Source organism: Sceloporus occidentalis, unplaced genomic scaffold (assembly GCF_023333645.1).
Source record: "Sceloporus occidentalis isolate IW3139 unplaced genomic scaffold, rSceOcc1.0.p SCAF_3, whole genome shotgun sequence".
Taxonomy (NCBI): domain Eukaryota; kingdom Metazoa; phylum Chordata; class Lepidosauria; order Squamata; family Phrynosomatidae; genus Sceloporus; species Sceloporus occidentalis.
Window position 1 is genome coordinate 103,177,008 of NW_028316983.1, and position 26,900 is coordinate 103,203,907.

The 26,900-nt window shown below is 40.2% G+C and overlaps 1 protein-coding gene across 4 annotated transcripts; it reads right to left on the reverse strand.

Annotated features, from left to right (window-relative positions):
- Positions 1 to 11,992: 11,992 nt before the first annotated feature.
- HCCS (holocytochrome c synthase) lies at positions 11,993 to 25,814 on the reverse strand. 4 transcript variants are annotated; one of them, XM_089515664.1, is made up of 8 exons: positions 25,673 to 25,814; positions 24,100 to 24,268; positions 23,368 to 23,519; positions 21,539 to 21,675; positions 18,977 to 19,125; positions 16,725 to 16,859; positions 14,285 to 14,371; positions 11,993 to 13,956 (listed from the first exon to the last, which is right to left on the reverse strand). In XM_089515664.1, exons 2-8 carry the CDS (start codon positions 24,186 to 24,188, stop codon positions 13,758 to 13,760), a joined length of 948 nt encoding a protein of 315 aa, XP_089371790.1. In that variant the 5' UTR covers positions 24,189 to 24,268; positions 25,673 to 25,814; the 3' UTR covers positions 11,993 to 13,757. The 4 variants fall into 4 exon arrangements, with proteins under 4 accessions (XP_089371790.1, XP_089371792.1, XP_089371793.1 ...); XM_089515666.1 differs by having other exon boundaries at positions 16,740 to 16,859; positions 25,673 to 25,813; XM_089515667.1 differs by lacking the exon at positions 24,100 to 24,268.
- Positions 25,815 to 26,900: the final 1,086 nt, after the last annotated feature.

Below are 26,900 nucleotides of genomic sequence, written 5' to 3' on the forward strand. Positions count from 1 at the left end.
CCATCCAGAAGGGAGTGTCAAGCTGTCCTCAATCTCGAGCCTGGCTAAGAAGCATCAATTGATATGTATGTCTTATTTAAACTGTTGCATGTTTTAATTAATGTGTTTTTAACTGAAGTTGTGCATTGTTTGTTTGTTGTTGTTTGCCACCTCAATCCATGGGGAGAGCTGAGTAAGACATCATCATCATCATCATCATCATCACTATTTAAAACATCAGATTTCCAAGCTCTCACTTTAAAATACTGATATAATCTTTAATTATTGAATGCAGCCTGTCTGCAAGAAATATTGACAGAATAGTGAATACAATCAGGCACCAAAAAAAGCAAAGGAAAAAGGAGAGAAGCTGTCAAAAGTATGGTTACTGAGGCATTACTCTTGTACAAAAACATAGCCCAAAACTTCCCTTCTTCTTTCAAGGCAAACTTTTCCTCCCTTCTTCTTTTTTTACTGATTTGTTTAATCCATTTTATACATTCCATGTTTCTAAAAGCAAGTCAATGTAAGTGTCTTTTATACTGACACTATCTAAAGACACTGAGGCCCCCATATACAAGTTCTTGCACTCTGGCATTTGGAAGTCATCAAACGGGACAGCATAATGTCAGTTTGATATTTGTCACACTATGCAAATATCAGCCGCGTGTCAAAGATCTAAATCCCATCTAAACGTAATGCTTCCTTCTGTAGCCACAGACTTGTGAAAATGCTAAATATTTAAATCGGAGATTAATGTCTGTTCTTGGCCTTCATATTGCATTATTAAATGTGGATATATAGATATAGATATATTTAATACATGTACATCTTATTTGTCCTTTTAAATTGGTGTGTGTTTTAACTTATGTGATTTTAGCTAACGTCGTGTGTTTGTTCATTGTTGTCATTCCCCGCCTTGATCCTTGGGGAGAGGCAGGTAAGAAATCATCATCATCATCATCATCATCATCATCATCATCATCATCATGTGCTGATACTTGTGGTGCATAGAACACCCGGCTGACCAATCAGAAGGCTGCTGAGGACCGGCCAATAGAATGTGGGATGGGGCTTTTGAAAATTCGGTGCTGATAGAGGAGAATGTCAGTTGGGATTTGGCAGTTAGGCTTCTGTTGAGTCCAGTGAGTGGACACAGTTTTATGAGTCCCAGAGGGGAACTGAGGTTTAAATCCAGGGTGAGGGGCTTACAACCTGATAGATAATCCAAGTTAGGGTTTTGGTTTGAGACCAAGAAGGGTCTGTTATGTCCAGTGAGGGACAGTGATAGAATCAGAGTCTGAAATTGAGAGACTCAAGAGATAACTGAACTCTGGAAGAGGGTTTCAGTTAGCTATTATCCTGCGGGATACAATAGCCTCGGTGACTGAGTTAGTCAAAACAGTTGCCCAAAGAGGGACAGGGAAGTTCTGAGGTGGTTAAAGAGTATCTGGGAAAAGAAGGATATCAGTAACGAAGAAAATATAGGGTTGGACATGGTTCCTAAGAAATCTAAGCCACTACTAAGTCTAAGAATGAAAGAGTGCACATGTAACTGGGGCGGGATACAGACCGCCCAAAAAGGGCGGCCTGCCGGTGGCTGGATGTCTGCTGGAGGGAAGCCTCAGCTGCCAAATTGCGAGGCTTCCTGCTGACGAAAAAGAACCTCCAAAAAGTGGATTCTTTTTGCGTCGCACTTGCGACACCCAAGTGCGCAATTGGCACACTCATGACATCACAAGCGCGACGCGATGTGCGGATGCTATGCATCCATCATGTCGTAATGGAGGCGCCCATGTAGACAGGGCACTGCCATTTTGACGCTGCCAGTATGTACTAGGGTTAGGAAGTGTCTGCAAGGTGCGCACTCCCTAACCCTAGTACCGTCGCCGCCATGCCACATTTTGCCCGTCTGTACCGGGCCTAAGTAACACAAGGAAAAACTATAATAATAACTTCATATCATTGATACTATATGCAATTTTATTTTTAAATAAACCTTTCTTATTGTTTCAAGAAACACGTGGCCAGAGTTTTGAAACACAAAACACGCTACCGAACACTAAGAGTTTAGAGTGTTCGCATCACATATTTTGGTGGCGGCGGTGGGATCAAAATTCCCAAGTGCCTGCCATCGTAAGAGTGGATTGTGTTGTGGAGCGCATCACAATGCTATCCATCACTAGCTTTGAATTAAAATTAAAATGCAAGTCTAGTCAGTGTTAATATATACAGTGGGGACCAAGGGCATCTTATTGTTTGGCTCTGGCACAACAATGTCTTGAACTGACCCCAGATGAGGCTCTGTTGTTGATGTTGCTGCTAGCCCCATCATCCACGTTTGGCTGAACATATGAACATGTATGCTTCTTGATGTGGTTGGGCCAATGTGTCTTCCTCCTAGCTCACATGTCTCTTTCCCTTTGCAGCTATAATGCTGAATCTGCAGACACCATTGAGAAAGAGCAAATGGCGATATCCCTGTCCATTCTCTGGCACAAGTCATTCACTAGAGTAATATAAATTACAGTACTTCTATCCCAAAACTAGACCTCAGCTCAGACTGGAATAGGTCCAAATAATCAGTAACCTCCAAGACTATGTAATCTTGAAATATCACCATAAGCACAACCTTGCTGGAGAATGGAACATTAGACCCATAGTATCAGTCTCAGATGCTGTTAGAAATGGTGCATCCAAGCCAGTGCTGATAACTGTTAAGAGAACACTCCTTCACCTTAGTTCTTCTCCTTAAAATGTCAATCCCATGGGTTTCTTTTAATCCCACCGCTGCCACCAACGTATGTGATGCGCCACCACAATCCTTTCCTATGATGGCAGGCAGCTGGGAGTTCTTATCCCACCACTGCCACCAACATATGTGACGACCCACTCTAGACTCTTAGTGTCTAGTACCGTGTTTCTGTGTTTTAAAACTCAGGCCAAGCAGTGTTTTTTAAACAATAAAAGTTTATTAGAAAACAGAACAGTAAAATGTATGATGGATACAAAGTTGTTATTTTAGTCTTTCTTGGTCATTTAATTACAGATATATCTTGGTATTCTTATTATTAACTCAGCCACCCAGGCTACGAAATCCCTCAGGATATAACAGAACCGCAACTCAACCAGTCAACTCTTTACATTGTCAAAGTTATTGTTTTCTTTCTTTTTTAAATAAAGTTTTATTAATTTAAAACATGTATACATAAACACATTATTTAGTGATATAAGACAAACATAACATGACATGAATTACAGATACAAAAGTTGACTTCCTAGAGTTCGTTCTGATTCATATTACAAAGACTTTTGTCCTGTTGTCTTCAGTTAAATCCTTGTGATACGGAAGCCTTTAAGATCTGGGTCGAGAGGCAAATATATTTTAACCATATACATCCTTTCCCAGTAATATAAAATAATTAAGGAGACCTATAAAGTTTACCTATGGCTTATTCTCTAATGAAGATAAAGAAGAAAAAATTGGGGTTCTATATTCAAGTTGCTTTCCTAATTGGAGAGTTTTGTTGAAGTTGCTTGATAAATTTTCTTATAATTTAATTGTTTCCCCCTTCTCTTTTAGGTATTCTACTAATGGGAGCCAGTCATTCCTAATGTCCTCCCAATTGTGGCTCTTCAGGATACAGGTAAGTTTATCCATTTCAATTATTTCTATTAGTATGATCAGAATTAGGGAATTCTTTTTTCTTCCAGGTTCTGGCAAATACTATTCTGGCTGTAGTTGACATATAAAACAATAGTTTGCTATATTTTTCCCATATTGTCATCTACAGCCATACTTAATAAAAAATATTGGGGTCAAAGTTTAATTTACATTTCAATATCTTTTTTATAAGTTCATAAATTCATTGCCAATAAGTTTTTGTAACTCTATAATTCCACCATAAGTGAATATCAGTACCTTTAGAGTCTCCACATTTCCAACATTTGTCTGATGTTATAAATTTTTGCTAATCTGGCAGGTGTAATATGCCATCTATACTGCGTTTTCAGCATATTTTCCTTAATATCGCTACTTAACATATTTACTTCTTTTGACCCAATTTTTTCCCCACTGTGATAACATAATATTTTTGCCTAGGTCTTGAGCCCATTTAACCATACATTCCTTAACTGGTTCTTGTTCCATATCCCAACTCAAAAACAAATCATATAACTTAGAGATTCTATAAGTTTTCCGTGATTGTAATAGTTTTTCAGATTCCTCTTTTCCTTTCCCAATTCCTGGATTTTTAATATCCTGACTAAAACTTCCTTGGAGCTGTCGAAAAAAGAACCATGTTTTATGTCCATCTTTGCTTTCTAACTCTTGTTGTGTACAAATCTAATCCTATTTGGGTTCTCTTGTTTTATAGCTATATCTTTATAAGTAAGCCAGGAACCATTTGGTAGTTTGGAGTCTCTAAATAGCACTTCATTCAAAAAAGTCATTATCCCAGAAATAACCATTTGCACAAGGTCAGCCAGTGGGTTTCCGTGGCCGAGCCAGGAATCGAACCCTGGTCTCCAGAGTTGCAGTCCAACACTCAAACCACTACTGACTATGTTAGACGAAAACTGTGTTAGAGGAAACCATTAGCAAAAGTTTTATTTGGAATTTTTATTTGCTGCTATACAAGCAGCCAGCATATTTCTTTGAAGTGTAAACTGTATTCTGCAAAGGTCAGAGGAGATTTAAAAGTGTGTAAATATAGCTTTAATCTCTTTCTCATGCTCCTGAACTTCACAACTATCTGATGGTCTACCATGGCATTTGTGGTGTTAATGCAATCACAATAGCCTCATCTTGTGGAATTAATTCATATCTACAATTTGAGAAAGGTCAGATTTAAGTCAAGCCCATCTGCATCTTCATAAAGTCTTAACTGCAGGTTTTATTTCATACCAAAAAGGTGACAGAGCTCTCATTTTCATAAAAAAATATGTTAGTTTGCAGGGTAGAGTTAAATCATTTTGATCTGAGCAAATGGCATCCAGGTGCTAACATATTCTTCAATGTCCTTAGAAGCAAAAATGCATCAGAGGCCCAAAGCAAGAAGTGTATACCTTTGGTGCCAATACAAGCAGGGTGTGTTATGAATCAAATGCCTCTGGTTATAGAAAGAGTGAAAATAAAACGGAATCATAAGAGTTTGAAGGGATCAAAGAGGTCATCTAATCCAACCTGATAGTCCTAACAGATGTCATCCAATCTTTGCATAAAAGGCTCAGAGAGACTCCACTACATTTTGAGGCAGCATAGTTCACTGTTGAACAGCTCTTATAGTCAGGAAGTTCTTCCTAATGTTTAGGTAAAATCTCTTTTCTGTGGTTTGAATCCATCACTCTGTGCCCTAGTCTCTGGAGCCCCAGAAAACAAGCTTGCTCCATTTTCAATATGACATTCCTTCCAATATTTCAACACGGCTATCATATCACCTCTTAACTTTCTCTTTTCCAGGCTAAACATACCCAGCTTCCAGACTGCTTCTCATAGAGCATGGTTTCCAGACCTTTCACCATTGTGACTGCCCTGCAGATCAAGGAGAGGGGGTGGGTAACAGGTTTCTGCATGCACAGCCCATGTTGAGTCACATCTGCATTATTGGACTGCTTGCTCAGTTTCACTAATCAAATGTATATTTTCATGTGAGTATGCATCCCGACTAGGGCCACTAACTGTATTTGGCAACAGATAGATCAGATTTAATCATCTATAGAAGGGTTTCTGAGGGGTGAAGCAGATGGTAAAATTAAAGCAGTTTCCAGCTACTTTGAAGGCAGGGCGTTTAGATGATGCACACCTCAAAAGTGCCTGGAAATCACACCAAAGCCAGGCTCCAGGCAGAAAAGACTCAAGGCAATAAATATGCATCTTTGCAGCTGCATATAACACCCCGACACAAATGTGGGCTGCGGCAAAGAAAGGAAAGTGCAACAACTCGAATGGATGTAATTACAACATACACTAACCACAGTCCAACAGAGGGGCATGGGGTGAAGGGGGCATGTGGGCAGAGAGGGGGGGCTCCATGATTATGATTTGCCAATGTTTGACTTGCACACCGATGCACCGATGCCCTGAACCAGCAGAGGATCACACATGTGAATGTGTGGCCAATCAAAGGGGCAGCCATGCAATGGAATGGCATCTGGGCAGACATGAGAGGTAGTTGATTGCAGGTGATGTGTTTGTGTGATGGTGTGCATGTGTGGCGGTGACGCAAAAAAAATTACCCAGCGGTGCAGTTGGCCCATGTTTATTCGGGTTGCCTTTGAAGGAGGCCATGCGGCAGTAGGGTTTCGACTCACTTTTGGAAAAATAGGAAAGAGCTGCTTTTTCCTGCCTATCGGCTTTGGCCCTCAGCTAGCATTCCCTGGAACACTAGGGTTCCATGAGAGGTCACTAGAGGTTCAGTGACAGATTTTTCCCAGTTGTAGATAATCCAACCAGGGGTTTCCTGAAACTGGAAAATTAGTTCAAAACCTCTTTCAGGATAAAAAAAGTTGAGAAAGGCTGATCTATAGTAAAAGAAAAGATCAGTCTGAGACTATAAGCATACATACAGTAAATTACTCTTCTCCGCCTTGGTGCTCTGTGGGATTGCAGTTCCCCGACATGTTTGGAGGGCACATAATGGAAGAAGATCAATTTCAGTTAACATGGAGACGTATCCTTCTCAGCTTTCAGTTGTTTTTCTAAATATGGTTTATGAAGTTCAGGGTTGGGGAGCAAAAACTGGGAATCATCCAATGAAATCCACAAGAGAAACTGGCAACCCATTTCAAGATACTAAAAGATGGACTTTTTATTAGCCGAAAAGCCCAACAACAAAGCTGGCTATATGACCATCAAAGGAATGGAATGTGTTTATAAACATTGTTTCTTTCTCTGTGGAGGTGTGGGTGAGGGGGTATAATAACATACAGAAATGTGGATTACTCACATAAATGTGGATTACTCTTGTTTAGATGTAGAGCCTGGTACCTCCCAAGAAGTAGTTTTAAAAAATAAATGTAAAATATGTTGTTTCAATTAGTCCCTTTTAAACAATATTGCATCATAAACAAGTCACCATGAATCACACAGATCACATAGATGCTGAAATTGTGTTAGCGATTTACAGTGACATAGGCAAGGGTTACATCAGCATAAGTGTTTTTCAGGTGCTTTACCTCCCGGTGCAAGTTCCCCTCAGGCTGTAGAATGATACCTAGATGACACCTGGGAGCAACTGGTCTCTTCCTTACTTCCAACAGCCATTGACTGGCCCCAGTGGGAGATGCAGAAGGAAAGCTCCCTCTGACTTGAATCCATCCCCTTTCGAGGTCGTTCAGACGTCGTTTTTCATAGTGAAATGATGAGAATAATCTCACTCTTGCATTCCGGGTTTGTTATTCACACTATGGAACCACATCCCTGCACATCTATGAGAGTATGGTTGTTCACACATGCTGACACATGAATAAACATGGACTTGGCGGTGCAAATGTATTTGAAACACATTCAAGGTATGCAGAGCTTAATCCCAGGTCTATTCACATTGGTTATTCACACTGCCAGCAACGCCCATCTTTAAAAAAAAAAAAAACTCGGGGTGGTAGTGGTGGAATTGATTACCCCAGGTTAAATAGGTTTTTTAGCAGCCCCAGCCCAAACTTAATCGGGTGCATTCGGGATGCATGTGAACAACACAGATTCAATGCAGATTTATCCTGGATTATTTTCACTGTCTGAATAACACTTAGATCTCTATACTGGCAGGGCTTTATGGTCCAACAGTGCCAAAGAGGACCTCATATTCCAGAACAAAGTGCTCACCAGAGGAACAATCCACAATGCATTGGTTTATATCCCCACAGAAGGAGTCATGTTTTTAATCATTTCCTTTGACTCCCTTTCTCCTCAATCAGTTTTAAGAGAACGTAAGGGCAGATAGCAAAGGGCTGGAGCAGACAGGCAGAAAAAACAGCTTGCTCCTACATTTTCTAAATGCAGGTCAAATCCCCACTATCCACACGTCCCACTGCAAAGACAGGCTAAACACCCACAGGCTGTCTGCACCATGCAACATCAAGCCACTTTTTTTCTTGCCTGCCCATCATGCATGGCCACCATCGTACAAACACATTGTCAGCAACCTCCGATTACCTCCCACTGCCCAGGAGATTCTGGGGGTTGCAGTCCCAGATGGTTACGATATAACCTTTGATTTTTATATGGTAAAGATGTAACTTTTTATTTTAAATATCCATTTCTTCTTGGCAGCCCCCAAAGACAAGCATTCTTCCTGCCCTGCCCAAGCCATGCTGCCTGTACCCTTTCCCTTTTCATGCCCACTTTAGGCAGCTCCTTTTCTGGGGAGGGGGCACTGGGGATTTGATCAGTGAGGTGGGATCTACCAGGTCCTTGGCTGCCACCATCTGATCCATGTGTGATTCCCCCCACCTGGCCTTCCTCCCTTCATCCTGTTTCCCAACCAGAATCCCATCTACTGGAGGTAGGGAGATGATCTTGGGCCCTGCCGGTCCAAGCCTGACCCACACCAAGACAGCTGGGGGTCCTCTCCCTCACGACTGTGGCCAGAAAAAGGGATTCCCCCTCATTCAGGTGGCACTGCTGGGTAACGAGAATTTCAGCAGATACTATTCATGTATCTAGGTGGCTGGCCTCTGCCTGTGCGGCTGGATTATTCCATTTTATTTTATTTTTATTTTTTGCTATTTGGTTGGATTTGATTTTTATTTTATTTCCAATTTACTTTATTATTTTATATTTTATTCTATTTTATTTTTTTATTTCATTTCAATTTTCTTATTCTTTTCTTATTTTTCATTTTTCATTTTTCATTTTCATTTAATGTTATTTTATATATTATTTATATATTATTATATAATATTATATATTATACACTTAGAGCCAGAACAGCCTGAGTCCACCGGGCCATGCTCGCTGGGGCCAATTGGTGCTTCCAGGAGCCAGATTATCCTGGCTCCTTCTTGCTCCAATCCAAAAGACTGGAGGGCAGCTTCCAGCTGCTTTGGAAGCGTGTGTCGTCTAAACACCACACTTCCGAAAGGGCCAGAAGGCGCTTCTTCCTGCCCATGTGTTTCACCTCTCAGTTAAAGCAAAATTCTTAAGCCATAGATCAGACCTGCACAACTTGGCAGCAGGTAGGGGCCAAAATGAAAATAGGCAACACTTCTTGCAGAGTTGCAGAGGAGCCTTGAAAAGTATTTTGCAGGCCTGCCATAGACGAATGTCTCTCTCTCTCTCTCTCTCTGGCTTTGCTTCGCGAACAAAGATTCAGGAAGGACTCATCCCGCGCTGTGTACAAGCGCGTTGGTGACTAAAAAGGCCAATCTGGGACAAACAGGTCCGGTTGCAGAAAGCACAGCAGAAAGTCTCCTTGGGTGATGTTTCCGGGTTGTGGTTCTTTCTGCGTTGTTTCTCTTCGAGACTCGTTCGGCATGAGTTTTCGAAAAAGGCTGCAGCATCGTGGATAGTGCATCTCCATGCCTCCCGATGCGAGGCCAGGGCAGACCATTGTTGGTGATCAATTTGGCCAAGCCTGAGATGTTGTTTCAGGGAGTCCTTGTATCTCTTCTTTGGAGCGCCCCTCTTATGCTGACCCGTGGCGAGTTCACCATAGAATACTATTTTGGGGAGGCGATGGTCCTTCATCCTAGAAACGTGTCCTGCCCAGCGCAGCTGCGTCCTCAATAGCATGGCCTCAATGCTGGTGATCCCTGTTTGCTCAAGGACAGCAACATTCGTCACATAGTCCAGTGTATATTTATAATTGTGTGTAAACAGCGCTGATGAAAGCATTCAAGGAGTTGTAGGTATTGGCAATAGGTGACCCATGTTTCAGACCCATAAAGGAGAATAGACAGTACAGTGGCTCTATACACACTGATTTTTGTGCTTCACCTCAAGTGTTTGTTACTCAAGACTCTTTTGTGAAGCCTTCCGATTGCACTATATGCCTTTGCCAGTCTGTGATCGATCTCTTTATCAGTCTTGGCGTCTGAGGAGATGATGCTTCCCAGGTAGGTGAATTGCTGGACGGACTTAAGCACAGATGTGCGTACAGTGATGTGGGGATGGTAGTGTTCTTCCCGAGGTGCCGGCTGGTAGAAAACTCCCATTTTCTTCAGACTGACTTCCAGTCCAAGGAGCTCTGCAGCTGTTGCAAAACAAGATGTTAGGCGCTGCAGAGCTATTTCCGTATGGGCAACGAGGGCAGCATCGTCAGCAAAAAGCAGCTCACGGACTAGATAGTTTAGTCTTAGTGCGGGCCCAACAGGCTACCATCAATACGGTAGCGTATATAAATGCCGTCTTCTTTTTTGAGATCTGCAATAGCCCTTTGGAGCATCGTGCTGAAGAAGACTGTAAATAGAGTTGGAGCGAGAACACAACCTTGTTTCACACCGTTTGTTATTAGAAAGGGCTCTGAGAGAGCGTCACCATATCTGACTTGACCTTGCTGGCTTTCATGTAGCAGGATGATCATTTGGAGGAATTTGGGGGGGGCATCCTAGTCGTTCCAGGATCTGCCACAGACCTTTTCTACTCACATTGTCGAAGGCTTTGGTGAGGTCGACAAATGTTACATAGAGTCCTTTGTTCTGCTCTCTACATTTCTCTTGCAGTTGTCTGAGGGCAAATACCATGTCTGTAGTGCTCCTATTAGCTCTAAAGCCACATTGGCTTTTAGGGAGAAGTTCTTCTGCAATAGCAGGGACTAATCTGTTCAGCAGTATCCTTGCAAGGATTTTTCCAGCAATGGAGAGCAGTGTTATACCTGTACCAATACCGTATATACTCATGTATAAGTTGACCTCATGTATTGATATGCTACAGGGAACCGTCTATTATCCCCACTGTTGTAAACCGCTCGGATTCCCAGTGATTGGGCGGTATATAAATAAATCCTATTATTATATACTGAGATTTTAATAATAGTAATTTGTTTAAAGAGTTTTTATGTATATGTTGGATTTTATCTAGTCTGTAACCCCACTTCGATCCAATGGGAAAGGTGGGGCAACTTTATTTATTTATTTATTTATTTATTTATTTATTTATTTATTTATTATGTATCAGTCGAGGGCAGTTTTTGGATTCAAAATCATGGATTTTGATATGACCCATGGATAAGTCGAGGATCAAAGTGTTTTATTTCAGGAAATTTATAAGTATAAACTCATTGACCCTTCCATAAGTCTACCCATGATTTTGGAGTCCATTTTGGGGCATAAATTTTTCGATTTATAGTCGAGTACATGCGGTAAGACATGCCAGCAAAACAGGATTGCAAAAAAAAATTTTTTTTTTAAATGTATCCTGGTTTTATGAAATTTGGCATTCTAAATCCACAAATGGCCACAGATTTGCTTCATCACATCTAGTTTTTTCCCCAACTTGATTTGACGCTTCTATGTTGTCATAAACGACTGAGTGAAATTATTCTACAAATAATTATTCTGCAAAGAGTAAAAAGGGAGTTAAAGTCTTCTAACAGACTTTCAAACACTTAGGGGCTTGACAGATGGGCAGCTCCGCACCGCCCATCTTTGCCCCGAGTCAGTGTTGCAGTAGCTACATGCTGCAGCACTGACATGCTGCCAAAAAGAAGCTGCTTAGTGTGGCTTCTTTTTTGCAGCGCCGCAAACAGGAAAGGGTGCTGACATGATACCACTTCCTGCCAGCGGTGTCTGGACATTGCATCATCATGGCAGTCTCCATGTGGATGGGAGGCCGCCATGACACAAGCGCTGCGTGCTAGGATTTGGGAGTGTACGGTTGCTGTGTGCTCCCGAACCCTAATTTTAGCCAGATGACAGCGCTTTCTGCCCATCTGTACTGGGCCTTATTCATTGATAACACACACATACACAAAACATTCAAAAGCATTAAAAGAAATCACACTGGAACATCAGTGTCTGCTCTTAATCAAAGCTGAATAACTAAATTGATAAAAATATCAAATCTGTGCATGGACTGTGCATGGTATGACATTTTTATTGTGTTTTGTCAAATTCAGCACCCATAAATCTGTACATTAAAATAGCTACAACAGTGTGGGGGGGGATTTCTTCACAGGCCTGTGTAATTTAAACTATAATTTGTTGCAGTTGCCTACACTGAAAAGTACAAACTGATAGTTGAGATCCATTAATAACCTCCTTTGACAAATTCTTTAATTTAACCTGCAGTCAGCCTTCAACTTTTATCAGGACTAGGAACATAGGATCCACATGAAAGAGGGGGGGAAATCTGCAAATATAGCATGCTATTTTTTTAACCTGAAATACCACTTCTCTAGGAATTAAATGCCTAGAGAGAACATATTTTTTGAGTCATGTATAGGGCAGTAGCAGAGGGGATGGTAAATACAGAGAACCACACATAATCAAATCCACAAATGCTTAGCCCACAAATGGGGAGGGATGACTGTATATTCAGGAAAGTAGTATGAGAACTAGTCAGATGGCATCTGATTATTTTTAATATGTTGGTCAGTTTGTGCAATACATGCATTTGTGCATAAACTGCAGTTATGTAACGGACAAATAGTCTAGGGAAAAGTGCAGGTCAGGCTCAAATGCTGTAAGCTGGTAGGGAAGCAGAATCTAGTGAAAGTAATAGGGGAGGTTAATTCATCTTCTGACTGCATTCCCAAAGGATTTCAAGAATACCTGCTCCAGAAGTCTGGGAAAATATCTGTACCAGGTTTTTAGGCAGTTCCTAGGGCTGCAAGAGTGAGGGAAGGGGAAGCAGGTTCCATCAAGCAGGCCCTGAAACACTGATACCATGTTAGATTTAGGCATCAGTGTATAAATCAAAACACATTTAACCTTCTAGATTTTAATTACACTTTAGTTGTTGCTTTTATATCCTGTTTTTGCTATAAGGTATTATTTCCAAAATCATGCCTCCTTTCAGATAATTACTGCAATTCAGAACAGAACCTCTCACAGTAAAGGCATAAATTCTTGCAAGATACTCTTCACACCAGAAGAGGTGAGTGTGCCGGCTTCCCTGGTTTCGATCGTCAGGAAATATTCTGCTGACACACGGATATAGCACTGGAGGTGAGCGTGCTGGCTATGCTGGTTTTCATCCTCAACAAGCATTTACACCACAACATCTGACACGCAGATATAGCGCTAAAGGTGAAAGTTCTGCCACAAGAGGGAAGCAATATCCAGCAGGCTCTGCCACAAGAGGAAAGCAATATCCAGCAGGCTCTGCCACAAGAAGGAAGCAATATCCAGCAGTTTACAGGAGGAACTTTCGGATTACAAGGCTGCAATTTGTTCATGGTGTACAACTTTTACAATGTAAATATCCACACCCCTTAGTGTAGTGCTGTTGAGGGGCTGCATGATTTTCATGCTTTTAATTTAATAAAATAAAAATAAATTCTTGGAAGATACCCCTTATTTAGTAACACATTCCCAATATCTCCATTTTTTAGCAGTGATGCTTAAGTCACTAGCTTGAATGCCTTCTGTATATCCTTTATTGAACTATATGGTTTCAATAAATTTTCCAGTTTTAGTAGAACATCACCAAAATAGTCATCAAAAATGGAGCGCAAATGCACTACTTTTTCTTTGAAGACCTGTTTAAAGAAATCAGTTTGCCTCACAACGGCAAGCACAATAATAAAAGTGTTGTCACCTTAATCTAAAGTCTAAGGTCCTTGCAACACCACCTTTAAAATAAAACAATCCTAAGTATTGTTCATAATGGACAACATTATTTATGAAGTCCAGCGCCACCAAGCCACCTTCATTCTGTCCCACACAGCAGTCAAGGAATCAAAAGCAGGGCGAACATCCAAAATGGTGAACTGATAGTTCTTATCTACTTCTCCTCCATCATAATAATCAATGACGTATCGGACTTCTGTTCCACAGCGGTTAACAATCCAATCATGTCTATCAAAAGGCAGTTCATACCTGGAAAGAAGTGCATATTGTAAGGAGATTGAAACTAAAGTAAGTAGTCCAGATATATAGAATCATAACTATAAAACCAGAACTTAGACATGTATTTTAGGGACTATCAAAACTTCTACTCTTTAGTCAGCACAGCCATCAAGTATACTCTTTATGCAATTCCACACACTGTAGTCCAAAAACATTTTCAAGTTCTAAGATATCAAACATTAAAGTTAAGGTGAAGTTATATGTCTCACCTCATACTAGTCATTGTACACTGAATACAAAGATTTTAAGTCTTAAAACCTGTTTAAAAACAGATAGTAATCTATTTTCCATAACATACCCCATCCAGGATCGCATTCTGGCTCTTGGTGAGTACTCTTTAGATTTACCTCCGAACCGAACAAGAGTTGGCCCACATGGGCACTCCCTGAAAAGTTTCAGAAACACACAATCAGCAATCTAGGCAAAACTAGTGTATTAAAAAGGGTATGAAGTAGAATCCTGTGTCTGTCTACTCAAAAGATCCATTTGAGTGGAGAAAGTCATACTCAAGCATATACTGGATTGCACCCTTAACACGGACCCGGAACAGATGGGCAGGAAAAAGTGGCCTGTACCTGCTTTTTCCAAAAGCGGGTCAAACCTCCATTGCCCACTCCTAAGGCAAATCAAATAAACACTGGCTGATCACAAGGCACAGCATTTTTACCCCTGGGTAAAAAAAAATTGTTGCCTTTTTATTGCAATACATGGACATGGTTGCACAAGCACACTATCTTCAATAACCTCCTGTGTTTGTCTAAATGCCATCCCATTGCACTCCTGCCTCTGTGATTAGCCACACTTGCAATGCTTCGCCCATACAAGGAATTAGTGTGTGAGTGATACATTGGCAAACCACAATAATGGAGGCCCCCCCACACACATGCCCCCTTCACCCCATGCCTCCTGTTTGTGTATGATGAAATTACATTTGTTGGAATGGTCACTGCTGCAGCTCCAAACTTACATCAGGGTATTTACATGCAGCAGTGAAGATTAACATTTTCCGGGCTAAATCAGAATATCCCAGCTTCTCTTTGTTCCAGACCCAGAGTGCGACTTCGGTCCAGTTTTTGCTTTCAAGATGTGTGCCGTTTTAAACACCCCACCTTGAAAGTGATTGAAAATTGCTTTATTTGCCCATCTGTTTCATCCCACATTTAATCAGGATGTGCACCTACATCACTAAGCAGCCAACAAACATATTCAGGGGCCACCATGTTGGACATATAGCAAAGTACAATAACATCCAAAATCCACATAACAGTTAATACCTTTATAAGAATAACCAAAATGCAAAAATACATTATTTTTTATTTTATCTTTCTTGTGTATGATTTTTAACACTTTTGCCTGACTTGTATCATGTATTTTGTGCATTTTGGTTGACCAAATAAACAAATTTTGTGGATTTTGTATGTTACTGTACTTTGCTATATGGCCAACACGGCTAGCCCTGAATATGTTTCCTGGATGTGAAGATAATGCATTTTAGATGCTACAGGTCAATCCTAAAGAGAGAGCCAATGGATTGTGGCTTTACTATCTGAGGTTTCTACCTCCAACAAAAGTAAAACCTTTTTTAAAGTGAGACAACATTTGGTATGTTTTACCAAAACAGCATCTAAAAATGTCCTAATGCAAAAGCATGGATGCACCTCTCAAGAGTTTCTATGTTCTCTGCCTAACAAAGGGCAGGTTCACTACCTCAAATTTACCATTAGTTCACCATCTCAAGAAGAGTAAGTTCTATGGTCAAACTAACAAAGACATTACATTCTGTGAATAATTTTAGCATGCTCATATTTTGTTATAATTAGCCACTTTAGAGAAGCCCAGGCAACTATTAAACTGTTGAGAGATGGATGGCTAGAGGGAGTTTTCACTAAGATGTGCTCCTGTTGCTGCTACAATCTTGGCAGAAACTGTCTCCCCAGAAATGTTGTGACCATTTACATTTTTTTAAAAATGGGGTAAGTTACCTGCACACACAGAATTAATATCTTGTGTGGGCTGGTCTTTAGATGCTAAAGGAACTACAGCGCGCCCGCGCCATACGCAGGCGCGCCATACGCGGCCTTGAGCATATGCACTCAAGCTGCAGGGCGCACGCAGGGCGGAAGGGGCGGCAAGTCCCATTCAACTGAATGGGCACATGCGCCCGTTGCGCCCTGCACGCAGCTGCACCGCCGCACACGAGCCTCATTGTTTCCAATGGGGCTTGAGCATAGGCGGAATTCGCCTTACGCAGCGGGATCCGGAACGGATCCCCCGCATAAGGCGAGGACGGACTGTACTTCCAAAATCTGAGGACCACTTGTAGTAGCTTCCAAGAGCTATTAGAGGACAAATTGTGGGAATTGTGTGGCCCACAATTTGTGTGCAGACCCCAAAAGCCAGGCAAATCTAAGATATCTAACTCAAAATTTGCAGCCAAGTCAATTATGTGACCAGAAATTTGTGCCCTTCTATGAGGCAAAAATTGTGCCTTGCATCCGTAACAGTCGTCCATCTCTATTCTAAAGTTGTAGAGCAGGCAAGCAACACAATTCCAAGGGTAAGGCTAACTCATGCTAGTGAAATTCTCTAGGAAAGATCCTCATCAGTTCTTCATTCCTGTTCTTCTTTCAGAACACATATAAAAATCAGAAATTACTATTATAACAAAATCCAAATTCACCTGCATAATTAGTTTATGACAAGATTTTATACCACAATGTGGAGGAACATTTTAATACCATAGTTGTACTTGCCGAGCATGAAGTGCTTCCCATTTTAAAATTTCTTGCCAAGCCTGCTCATTATTCTTATTATGAATTTTTATTATATTTGTCATATCTTCAGGTTTTATGTCATCATCTTTCCACCTCCATCTAAAGAAAGTAATATTGAAGATGTTAGTATCAGAGGTAAACTGTTTTTTATAGTTTCATGTTTCTGTTTTTTAATCAGAAAAGCATGCTAACGGAATCTTATAGGATAAAATGAAATTTATCATCTCCCCATCCTCCTTTCATTGCATAAAGAAATTACAGTGCACCCTTCCCATTTGCAAGGAAGGGAAGAGAAGGGAGGGGAAGGTTCTAACCCCACCACACACACACATACACACACACACACACACACACACACACAGGGGAAACCCCATACATGCCCCAGCCTCATTATAATCAGTGGGAGGCAATGCGTGACAGCAACAAACACTTGAGTCCACGAATGGCTAACCCATTGATACAGCAGGCCCACTGTACAGGTAAAAACAATATTCACCAAGTAGGTACAAAATTCAAATACAAGAAGAGTATTCAGTTCTAAGCATCTATTACTTTATCACCAAAAAACTAGCAGGCAAGCCATTGCATAGCTTTTGTTTCTTAAATCAATTATGCATTAGTCATGACTAACTTAAGCCTCACTAAATTTAGTGATTATAGTTTAAGCATGACTAAATCTGATTTTAACACTCTGTATTGTTAAAACAGTTGTCCTTTTTTCAAAGGCACACAGTAATTCCATACTAATCTCTCACTCTTGAAGATCAAAGGTATTATATTTTTATTTTAACATATTAAAAGTTATTTCCCAAAATGGCTCCCATGTGGCAAATAAAGTGAAACATTTTAAAACTATGAAACCATGTACTATAAATGTAATTATTGCAGAATCCCAGAGAAGTGAAAAATTACAACAATAAATCAAAAACAATTCAAAACCAAAGGAACAATTTATAAAAGATCCTTTTGAGTAAGAATAAAGCCATAGAATGGGGCCATGCAGTCGTCGGGGAGATAGAATTTCACAATCTAGGGCACATGTTCCCAACCTGTGCTCCAAGGAGCCCTTAGGGCTCCACATGCACTTCCCAGGTGCTCTGCAGCCGCTCCAGGAAAATGATAGAAATAAAAATTGAATGAAATTAAAGAATAAGAAACAAAAATAACACTACTTCTAAACACCATTAACTTGTAAGACATAGGGTAGGCCTCTTAGGAGCTCCACCATAGAAACTGATTCTAAAAAAGGGTTCTGCAAGTTAAAAGGGTTGGGAACCCCTGATTTAGGGGATCTCAACTATAGCCAACACAGCTATAGCCAATCTAGACAATGGTGACAGATGATGACAGCTTTAGTCCAGCAATATCTGGATGGCCATATCAATGATCCAGATATTTTGACAGACAGATATTTTGATATCTTGTCCTGTATCACCACTAATCACAACTTCTGACAGCAGCAGAATATGACATAGGATCTCCATAATCTCAGCAGGGGTAAAGGAGTCTCAACTTTCAAAGGACAATGGTCCCTTACTTTCTTAAAAGATGCAGTCTGCAAAGTCTACATAATTCAACAATTCAATTCTGTGCAAATTTTTCTAAGATTTAAGTATCACTATGTTCCGTGTGCTTAATTAATGCACAGATGGCCATCTGCTGGGTATGCTTTGATTGAGATTTCCTGCATGGCAGGGGGTTGGAGTGGATGGCCCTTGTGGTCTCTTCCACCTCTACCACTCTATGTGTACATCTATCATTTGATAATGTCAAGTGAAGATATTGTTCATTTGCCTCTGGAGCCAGCTCATGCCCCCAAGTCACTTGGATCCTGCCCATCTTGTAAACACCATGCCTCCAAACTGGCTTGAACTCAGCTGAACCTACTGGTATGTTTCGGCCCACAGTTTTCCTATCACCTAATATATGCTTTCTCTTAATAAACTGATAATCTAGATTTTGACTGGGAGATGGCAAGTGAAGAAAAGAGGCTAGAGTAATAGTACAGAGAAGAAAACTGCAAGAGACAAGAATAACAAATGATGAACGTGAATTGCATGTACTTAGGTTTTTGTGAATGAGCCCCTAATTCCAGATGAGCTAGTTAAAAGATGACAAGGAAACACTCTTTTCATGCTTTAGTAGCTTCTTCACTTCTACCAGCATCACTAACTGCCCTGTAAACTGATATAAAGTGTCACTTGCAAGTCACATACCCTTTTCTAAGCATTGCATTCCAAAACATCTGTTCTGAAGGATAAACCCATTTTTGTTCAGAAAAAGCTCTAGGAATAGAAGACTCTTCTCTCACTGTAGACAACGGAAATGGTTGATCAGGGGATGGAAGCTGATTAGGAGGTGGCATCTAAGCAAAATAAGCAGAATTAGAAATTAAGGCAGTGGATAATCTGCTGGGAAAACCAACTTATCTATTTATCCAGGTACGCTCCATATACAGTGTATTCAATACATCATTTAAAAGGTTTAAATCCAAATGCTTTGTCTAGAGTGCTCCAATATCTCAGTGTATTTGTCACTTACTATTCAACTCAGATAAAGTCAAACCAGTTTGTACTTGATGGTGCCTAATGTAAGTTGCTACTACCATAGAACTATTTCCTTTATTCCCTCATAGATAATGGTCTTGGACAATCAAAGATGAGGCAGCCATACTAGTACTACTCTACCTTTCTCTTTTAAGTGAGGTGGTTTTCCAAACTATTCTATTTCTCTGAATTCTATCAGGAATAGTTATAAAGATTCTACAAAAAATGTGAGCAAAGGGAGGTAGGGTGCACAAACAAAACAAGTTAATAAACAAATAAGATTACTGTAATTTGGGGTTACAGATAGGTAGGAAAGAGGAGGGAATAAAAATATGGTGACTCAATTTAGAGCATTCATATAACAAGAGATGGAAATGGGTTATAAAGGTTCAGTTTCTAATCTTAACAGGGCCAGACCCAAGTATGTCAGACCAAAACAATAATCTCTACAAAGGTATGCATATAGTTATTTTCTACTATCTGAACATTGTGTTACAGATATGAACATCTCATCCTGATTGTTAATTAGAATTTAAAAACAGACCTTTTAACGTTTTAATCTTTTTATGGAGCATAAGTTATTTGTTATAGATACACTTGAGTTATCCTCTCCTGACTGGCTTTTTCAGGACACCTTCCTTCTAGGGCCTTTTCACAGGTATCAGCTATTTCACAGAATCACAGAAATGAAAGAGACCACAAAGGTAATCCAGTCCAACCCCCTGCTGCACAGGAATACACAATCAAAGCACCCTTGACAGATCACATGCAGCCTCTGTTTAAAAACTTCCGAAGAAGGAAACTCCACCAATCTCCAAGGCAGCATATTCCACTGTCTAACAGCTCTTAATGTCAGGATGTTCTTCCTAATGTTGAGGTGGAATCTTTTTTCCTGGAGTTTGAATCTATTGATCAATGCCCTAATCTCTGGAGCAGCAGAAAATAAGCTTGCTCCATCCTCAATATGACATCCCTTCAGATAAAATTTAAACACAGTTATCATGTTACCTCTTAACCTTTTTCTCCAGGTTAAACATACCCAGCTGCCTAAGCCACTATTCACAGAGCATGGTTTCCAGACCTTTCATCATTGTTGTTGCCCTACTCTGGACATGCACCAGCTTGTCAATATTCCTCAGAACAGAACACAATATTCCAGATGAGTTCTGACCAAAGTAGAATGAAGTGGCACCATTACTTTCCTTGATCTAGACATGTTACTCCTATTGATGCAGTCTAGAATCACTTTGACTTTTCTATTTATTTGCAGAGAGTAGAGTGAGATTCTAGTCTACTAGAATGTTCAGTTCTCTCACTATGAGTAGCAATATTTCTTTCTCTAGCTAAAGAATTACATGTTCTCCTGGAGTTTCCAGAGCCCAGCCATAAGGCTGGATCTCTCACCAATGTACTGAATACAAGGACTAACAGAACCACGCATGCTTTTAAGAATCTGCTTATATCCTATTCTTGTAAAAGTAGAAATGTTAATCATCCCAAACTAAGGATCTCACAACTGTGTCACAAAATACCCTCCAATTTTCAAGCAAAGATGTCCTTTGAAATCAGGCAGAATCAAAAGCTCAGCAGGCTGACATAATGAGAAACATTTAAGCACTTGTTTGTGTTAAATATTAGGACACAAGTAACCTGGCAGGAAAGGTATGAAAATCAAGGTAGTCATAATAAAAGAGTCCCTTATTTCAATGTATATTCTGGCAGAAGAAGAAAAGAAGATGCAGTATGAAAACTGGAGTTGTCATCTTGTACAGGGGTTTTTAATCTTATTACTTAATGCCATGAAAATGGCATCAAAATTATGATATTGGAATGACTATGCCTCTAATGAAGATTATATTTGCAAGAATTGTACATAACCGAAGAACAGTAACCCTTTAAAATGATGGGACTTGTGGTTTCATAAATAGTGGATGTAAGTATAGTACCATTTGAAAGGGCTGTCTACTTCTGAGACCAGCCAAGTACAACAATGCAATTTTCAACAGCAACATGAGAACGGCTATCTTTTCAATTGAAGACTCAGCACTTCTCTGCACTGCAGGCAAAGAAGCTCAGAGTGTTCTTAGTTCACCCATAACTGAAACAATATTAAACTTTTAGTAAATTATTTTAACAGCAGCAACAGAAATACATAAAAATATCCTTCAGTCTTGTAAGGTTTAAAATATCACTGTATTTGATAGTGCCACACTTAAAAAATCTTGAACGTACCATATTTCTAGGATCAATTTTCTCCTGTGTTTGAGAATTAATAGGACAATCCACATATTCATATGCTCTTTCCTGATGTGGGGGAACAGATGCATTCTGATTCTCATCAACACCAGGTTTCATGTGCATTGGACAGCCTAAAACAAAGGAAAGGATCATTCATGCAGTAGAAATGAAATTTAAAGGCAACTAAACCAATTCTCCCCCCTCCCACATAAGCCCTTACTTCAAACTTTCCTGCAGCTGTTATTTAAAAATCTGAAAGGTGTGGGACTAGAAATGGTTTGCAAGACAACCTTCATGGAGAGTGGAGCATAGATATGTTGACACTTCTTGAGGTGACTGTGATGAACTGACTCACAAACCAGCCAACCAGAAGCCAGAGACCCTAAGCCAAGCAGGTGCTGGCTGAGGAGTTTGAAGATTCCGCTTGGCAGTTGGCTTTAGTCAGTTAGTGTTTGTAATCCTGAGGGATGAAGCTGGTGTTCAGTTGAGGAACAGTAGAGTCCAAGAGAGGACTGTGTTCCAGGAGTTCCTGAGGGAACAATAATTTGGCAGAGTGGGTTTTGATTACACACCAAGGGAAGGTCTAGTGGTCTCAAGAAGGGACAGTAGTCCAAGTGAGAGTCTTGTACTGAGAGACTCAGGGTTAGCCAGACTCTGGAAAAGGGGTCTCGGTTGATTAATATCCTGAGGGATATCAGAGCCTGAGTGGCTGACTTTACTACTGAGAGAGAGAGAGTAGTGAGATATCTATAACTAATTTGCCAAGTAAAGATACAATAACAACTGTACTTCAAAGATACTTAATATTATTCAAATAAACATTTATTATTGTTTGAAAAAACAGCTTGGCCTGAGTGTTCAAAACATAAACATATGCTACTGTATGTTAAAGACCGGAATAGAAGTAGATAGTGGTGTGGAGTATATCACAGTGGCTTACAGTATCTAGATCAGAGGTAGGCAACACTTAAGACTTTCCCTACTGTGCCACCAAATTACTCTGCTGCACATGATGCCTCAGAGCACACTAAACAAATGTCTGGCAGGTTGGTGAAAGGAAGTTCAGATTGGAAAATAAGTGTTTATGAATATAACTCCCCTAATGTGCCCTGTTTCAAAAAAGAATCTGAAGTAGTAGAAAGAAGGCATGCAAGGAGTTTTCCCTGTAGGCCTTCTTGTCCAGCAGAAACACTGAGAAGAGAGCCAGGTTAAAGTCTCTCCCTCTTCTCAGCAGTTCAGAGGAACTTCTGTGGGGTGAGGAAAACTTTTAACCTCAACCACATCCCAGTTATTTTAGTCAATATCAGTAAGATGGAAATGAACTATGCTTCCTCCTTACCAATGTAATAGGGTGCACATGGCAAGACATAGAATGAAGCTGCCTCCCCCTCATCTAGACCAAGCACCAATGACAAACTAAAAATAATCTAGAAGCAGACTTCTCACTGCATTTCGGATTCTCAACGCTTTTGTGAGCTAACATTCCTTCTGCAACTCAAACTCTAATGGGATTTAGTTTCTACAAGTCTATCTATGGTACCTTTCATAGTTAAGAAATGCTGCCTGTTATAAAACTTGCAAGAGTAATACCAAAATAAATCCTCTGCAACAGACAGAACTCAGTAGCCCAGTTCCTATGGTATATGTATGGGAATAAAACCAACACAAGAGGAACAAAGCATAAGAGGAACAAAGTATGTAGAATAGGTTAATAATATTGTTTAAAATAATATTTTTAAAAGGAACTTCATTATTTGTGAAAGATTAAATAAAACTACTGGTACTTCTCAAATGCTCAGTTGTTTAACTGAATGAGCAATTACCTTCCATTTTCTTTGGGTGCATTGGACATTGTGAAGTTGTAGTATTAGGCTGTTCTGATGTATTTGCCTGGAGTGCAATAGATGGATTGGATGCAGACAAACCCATGTCAATCTCTACTTCTTGCTTAAAATTAGATTTCTGGGCAGGGCATCTGAAATTGAAAGAATAAAATTTTGGTTTCTTAGGGGGAGAAAGTACAAAAATCAGAGAGACAACTGCAAAGAAAAATAAGTAGAAATTTATTAGTTTCTAATTTCATAAATAATAAAAGAAAAATTTATGAAAACAGATTATGAAACAGAAACAAGTTGCATAATTACCGGCAGAATATGGCAAGCTGGCTGCTTTCAGATTGTGGTGATATAACCCACTGCCATTTATTTGTGTAACTGCAACTCATAAATGTTAACTGTACCTTATAATGCCACAGGCCTGCAAGTAACTATTTGTTTGTGCTCAAAAAGGGAAAAAAAGAACTACCTTTTTATAACAAGTATCAAATATTAACAAACACAACCACAGCATCAGCACTACAGAACTTTAAAGTAAGCAGCTATAGTCTCATACAGTACTGGCACAAGGTATAACTTTAGTTAATATAAACTGTAGCTGGGTGGACAGCTATATGAATTCTGGGAGCCCCACAAGTCACTTACTGAACTCTGGAGGGCTGCACATATACTCACACCCTTATATATCCCAGCCACTGGATGTATTTTTTAATTGTTTACCTCTTTGAGTGCCTCTTTGTACCATGTTTTGGTCCAGTAGGCAAAACCATGGCCAGACAATCCCCTGGAGAGCACTCACACGGGGGCATAAAATGGGCCTTGAATACAGGCGAATCTCCATTTTTGTGGCAGGGTCCAGAACGAATCCTCTGCGAAAATGGAGGGGCGACTGTAATTAAAAACAGGACGCAGACATATTGGCCTGAATTAGTCCCAAATAAAGTAGACCCACTGAATCAACTGTTGAACAGTGAATCAGCACTAGGTAAATCCCACTGATTCAATGGGTTTAATCTTCTCAGGAGGATTTGGCATTTTCAGCTACTTCCTTACATTTCAGAAAAAACAGTTAGGGGCTTTTTCAGACCTTAAAGATGCAATGGGCATCAATACAGGAATTACAAGCCAAACACAGCATTCTGAATGTGATTATGGGACAGACTGACCTTATGCTTTTAAGAAGCAATTTTGCAAGATATGAAGAGGCAAGTCATCTCTGCCAAAGAGTGCTGGTGCCTCCCTCACCAAACTAGAAAATCCAGGCTTCTGTAGGATGGCGCCTAGGCTGTTAAAGTGGCGTCAAGCTACATTATTGATGCACTAAGGAATGGAATTAAAATCAGACTAAGATGCTTGGACTCCCTTTCCAAGTGGTTGTGTTGGTTGGGGAATTCTGGGAGTTGTAGTCTAGAAGGTAACTTTTACAGGCTTGGGATAAAAATATGTTCAGGGGAACCAAAATTGTGTGCTGGGGGGAAGGGACTTCACTTTTGAACTGGTGAGTGCCATGCTTTTGTTAAACCGGGCTGCTCTCCAAGGTGACCCTGGGCAGACACTACATGAGTTCCTACTGCTATACAATAATAGTATCAGTTGCTGTTATATTTGCCCTGGTGTGAACATACAGCAATAGTAGTTGGTACTGTTAAAAAAGGAGCAAGATAAAGAGGGCAAGCATATAGCGATTCAAGTGTTGGACTACAGCCCCGGAGACCAGGGTTCGACTCCCTGCTCAGCCATGGAAACCCACTGGGGGTGACCTTGGGTGAGTCACACTCTCTCAGCCTCAGAGGATGACCATGGCAAAAAAAAAACCCTCTGAAGGAACTTGCCAAGAAGAAAACCCCACGATAGGGTCGCCATAAGCCGGAAATGACTTGAAGGCACACAACAACAGTAATAAATAATAATAACAATAATTGTAAATTATTTTAAATAATACATTATTATTATTATACAAAAATTATTATTATTTTAAATAATATTTTAATTTATTTTAAATTTATTTTATTTGTAGTAGATTTTAAATAAATCATTACTATTATATTAAAATTAATGTTTATTAATATTAATATTAATGTTAATATTATTATTAATAATAATAATAATAATAATAATAAATATTCCTATTAAAAAACACAGGAAGCCATTCCCAGCCAGTGACACTGAACAGTGGGAAACCCCCCAAGTCTCCCAATGGCCCTCGCCGTTCAAGACAGTGACCGCAGAGCTCACAAAACGGCTCCTCTCCCTCCCTGGCGCTCCCTTCAACTAACGACCCTCCTCCACTCACCTCTCCGCTTCAACCTTCGCGAGCCATGCGAGGCGCGCGCCCTCTCTCTCGCTCGCTCTCTCAATTCTCACGAGAAGAGGCGACTCTCGGCGAGAAGACTCGACTGCAGGATGAACTCATAAAAGCGACTGTGTGACCGCCAGGGGTGAGGAGAGAGATGATTGGCGGAACTTTGGGGGCGGGACCTAGATTGAACCGGCCAATGAAAAGGGGGCATGACTAATGGACGAGAACGGCGGTTTTTCTCTTCCCCTTTGTTACCATGGTAACCACTGAGGCCGGCTTTCTTCTATCACGACCGTCTGAGAGACCACGGTCCAAAACACGCTGCAGAAACAATGCAGTTTGAGACCACGGGCTCAGTGCTAGGGAACCCTGGGAAGTGTAGTTTTGTGAGATATTTAGCCATCTCTAGAGAAAGAGCTTTAATGCCACAATAAACTACGATCCCCATGATTCCCTAACACTCAGTCACTCTCAAACTGGAATATTTCCTCAGTGTATTTTGGACCCAAGGGCTGAGTCCACACTACAGAAATAACCCAGTTTGACACACATACCCCTTTAACTACCACGGCTCAGTGCTAGGGAATTCTGGGATTTGTAGTTTTGTGAGCCTTTTGGCCTTCTCTGTCAAAGGGTTGTGGGGACACAGCGGCCTACAAATCCCACACTATGGAACCCTGACTGTTATAACGGTGCCATCATGGATTATATTTCTGCAGGGAACGCCCTCTCTCTTGTGGCTTTAATAAAGAACAATAACAATAATAATGGTTGTTGTTGCCTTTTTTTCATCAAAGGGCCTCACATCAAAACGTGCAATAAAATACCGGCATGCGCTGAGGCATAACACTATAAATATACATATAAAGTATAATTAGAATATATAGCATTTAAATTGTGTGTGCATATACTATATAAACTAGAATTAGAATATATATGTGTGTGTGTAAATATATATATATATATAGAGAGAGAGAGAGAGAGAGAGTATACAGTATTTACACTGTGCATGTGTGTGTATAATGTAGATACACACAGTGTAAATACTATATATTCTAATTATAGTTTATATGTATTGTATGTATATACTATACATACAATGTAAATACTATCTATACATACTCTCTCTCTCTCTTATAGTGTTTGCCCAGGGTCACCTTGGAGAGGTGCCAACCTGGAATATTTCTGCCATGTGGACAATATTAATTAATATTAATAATGT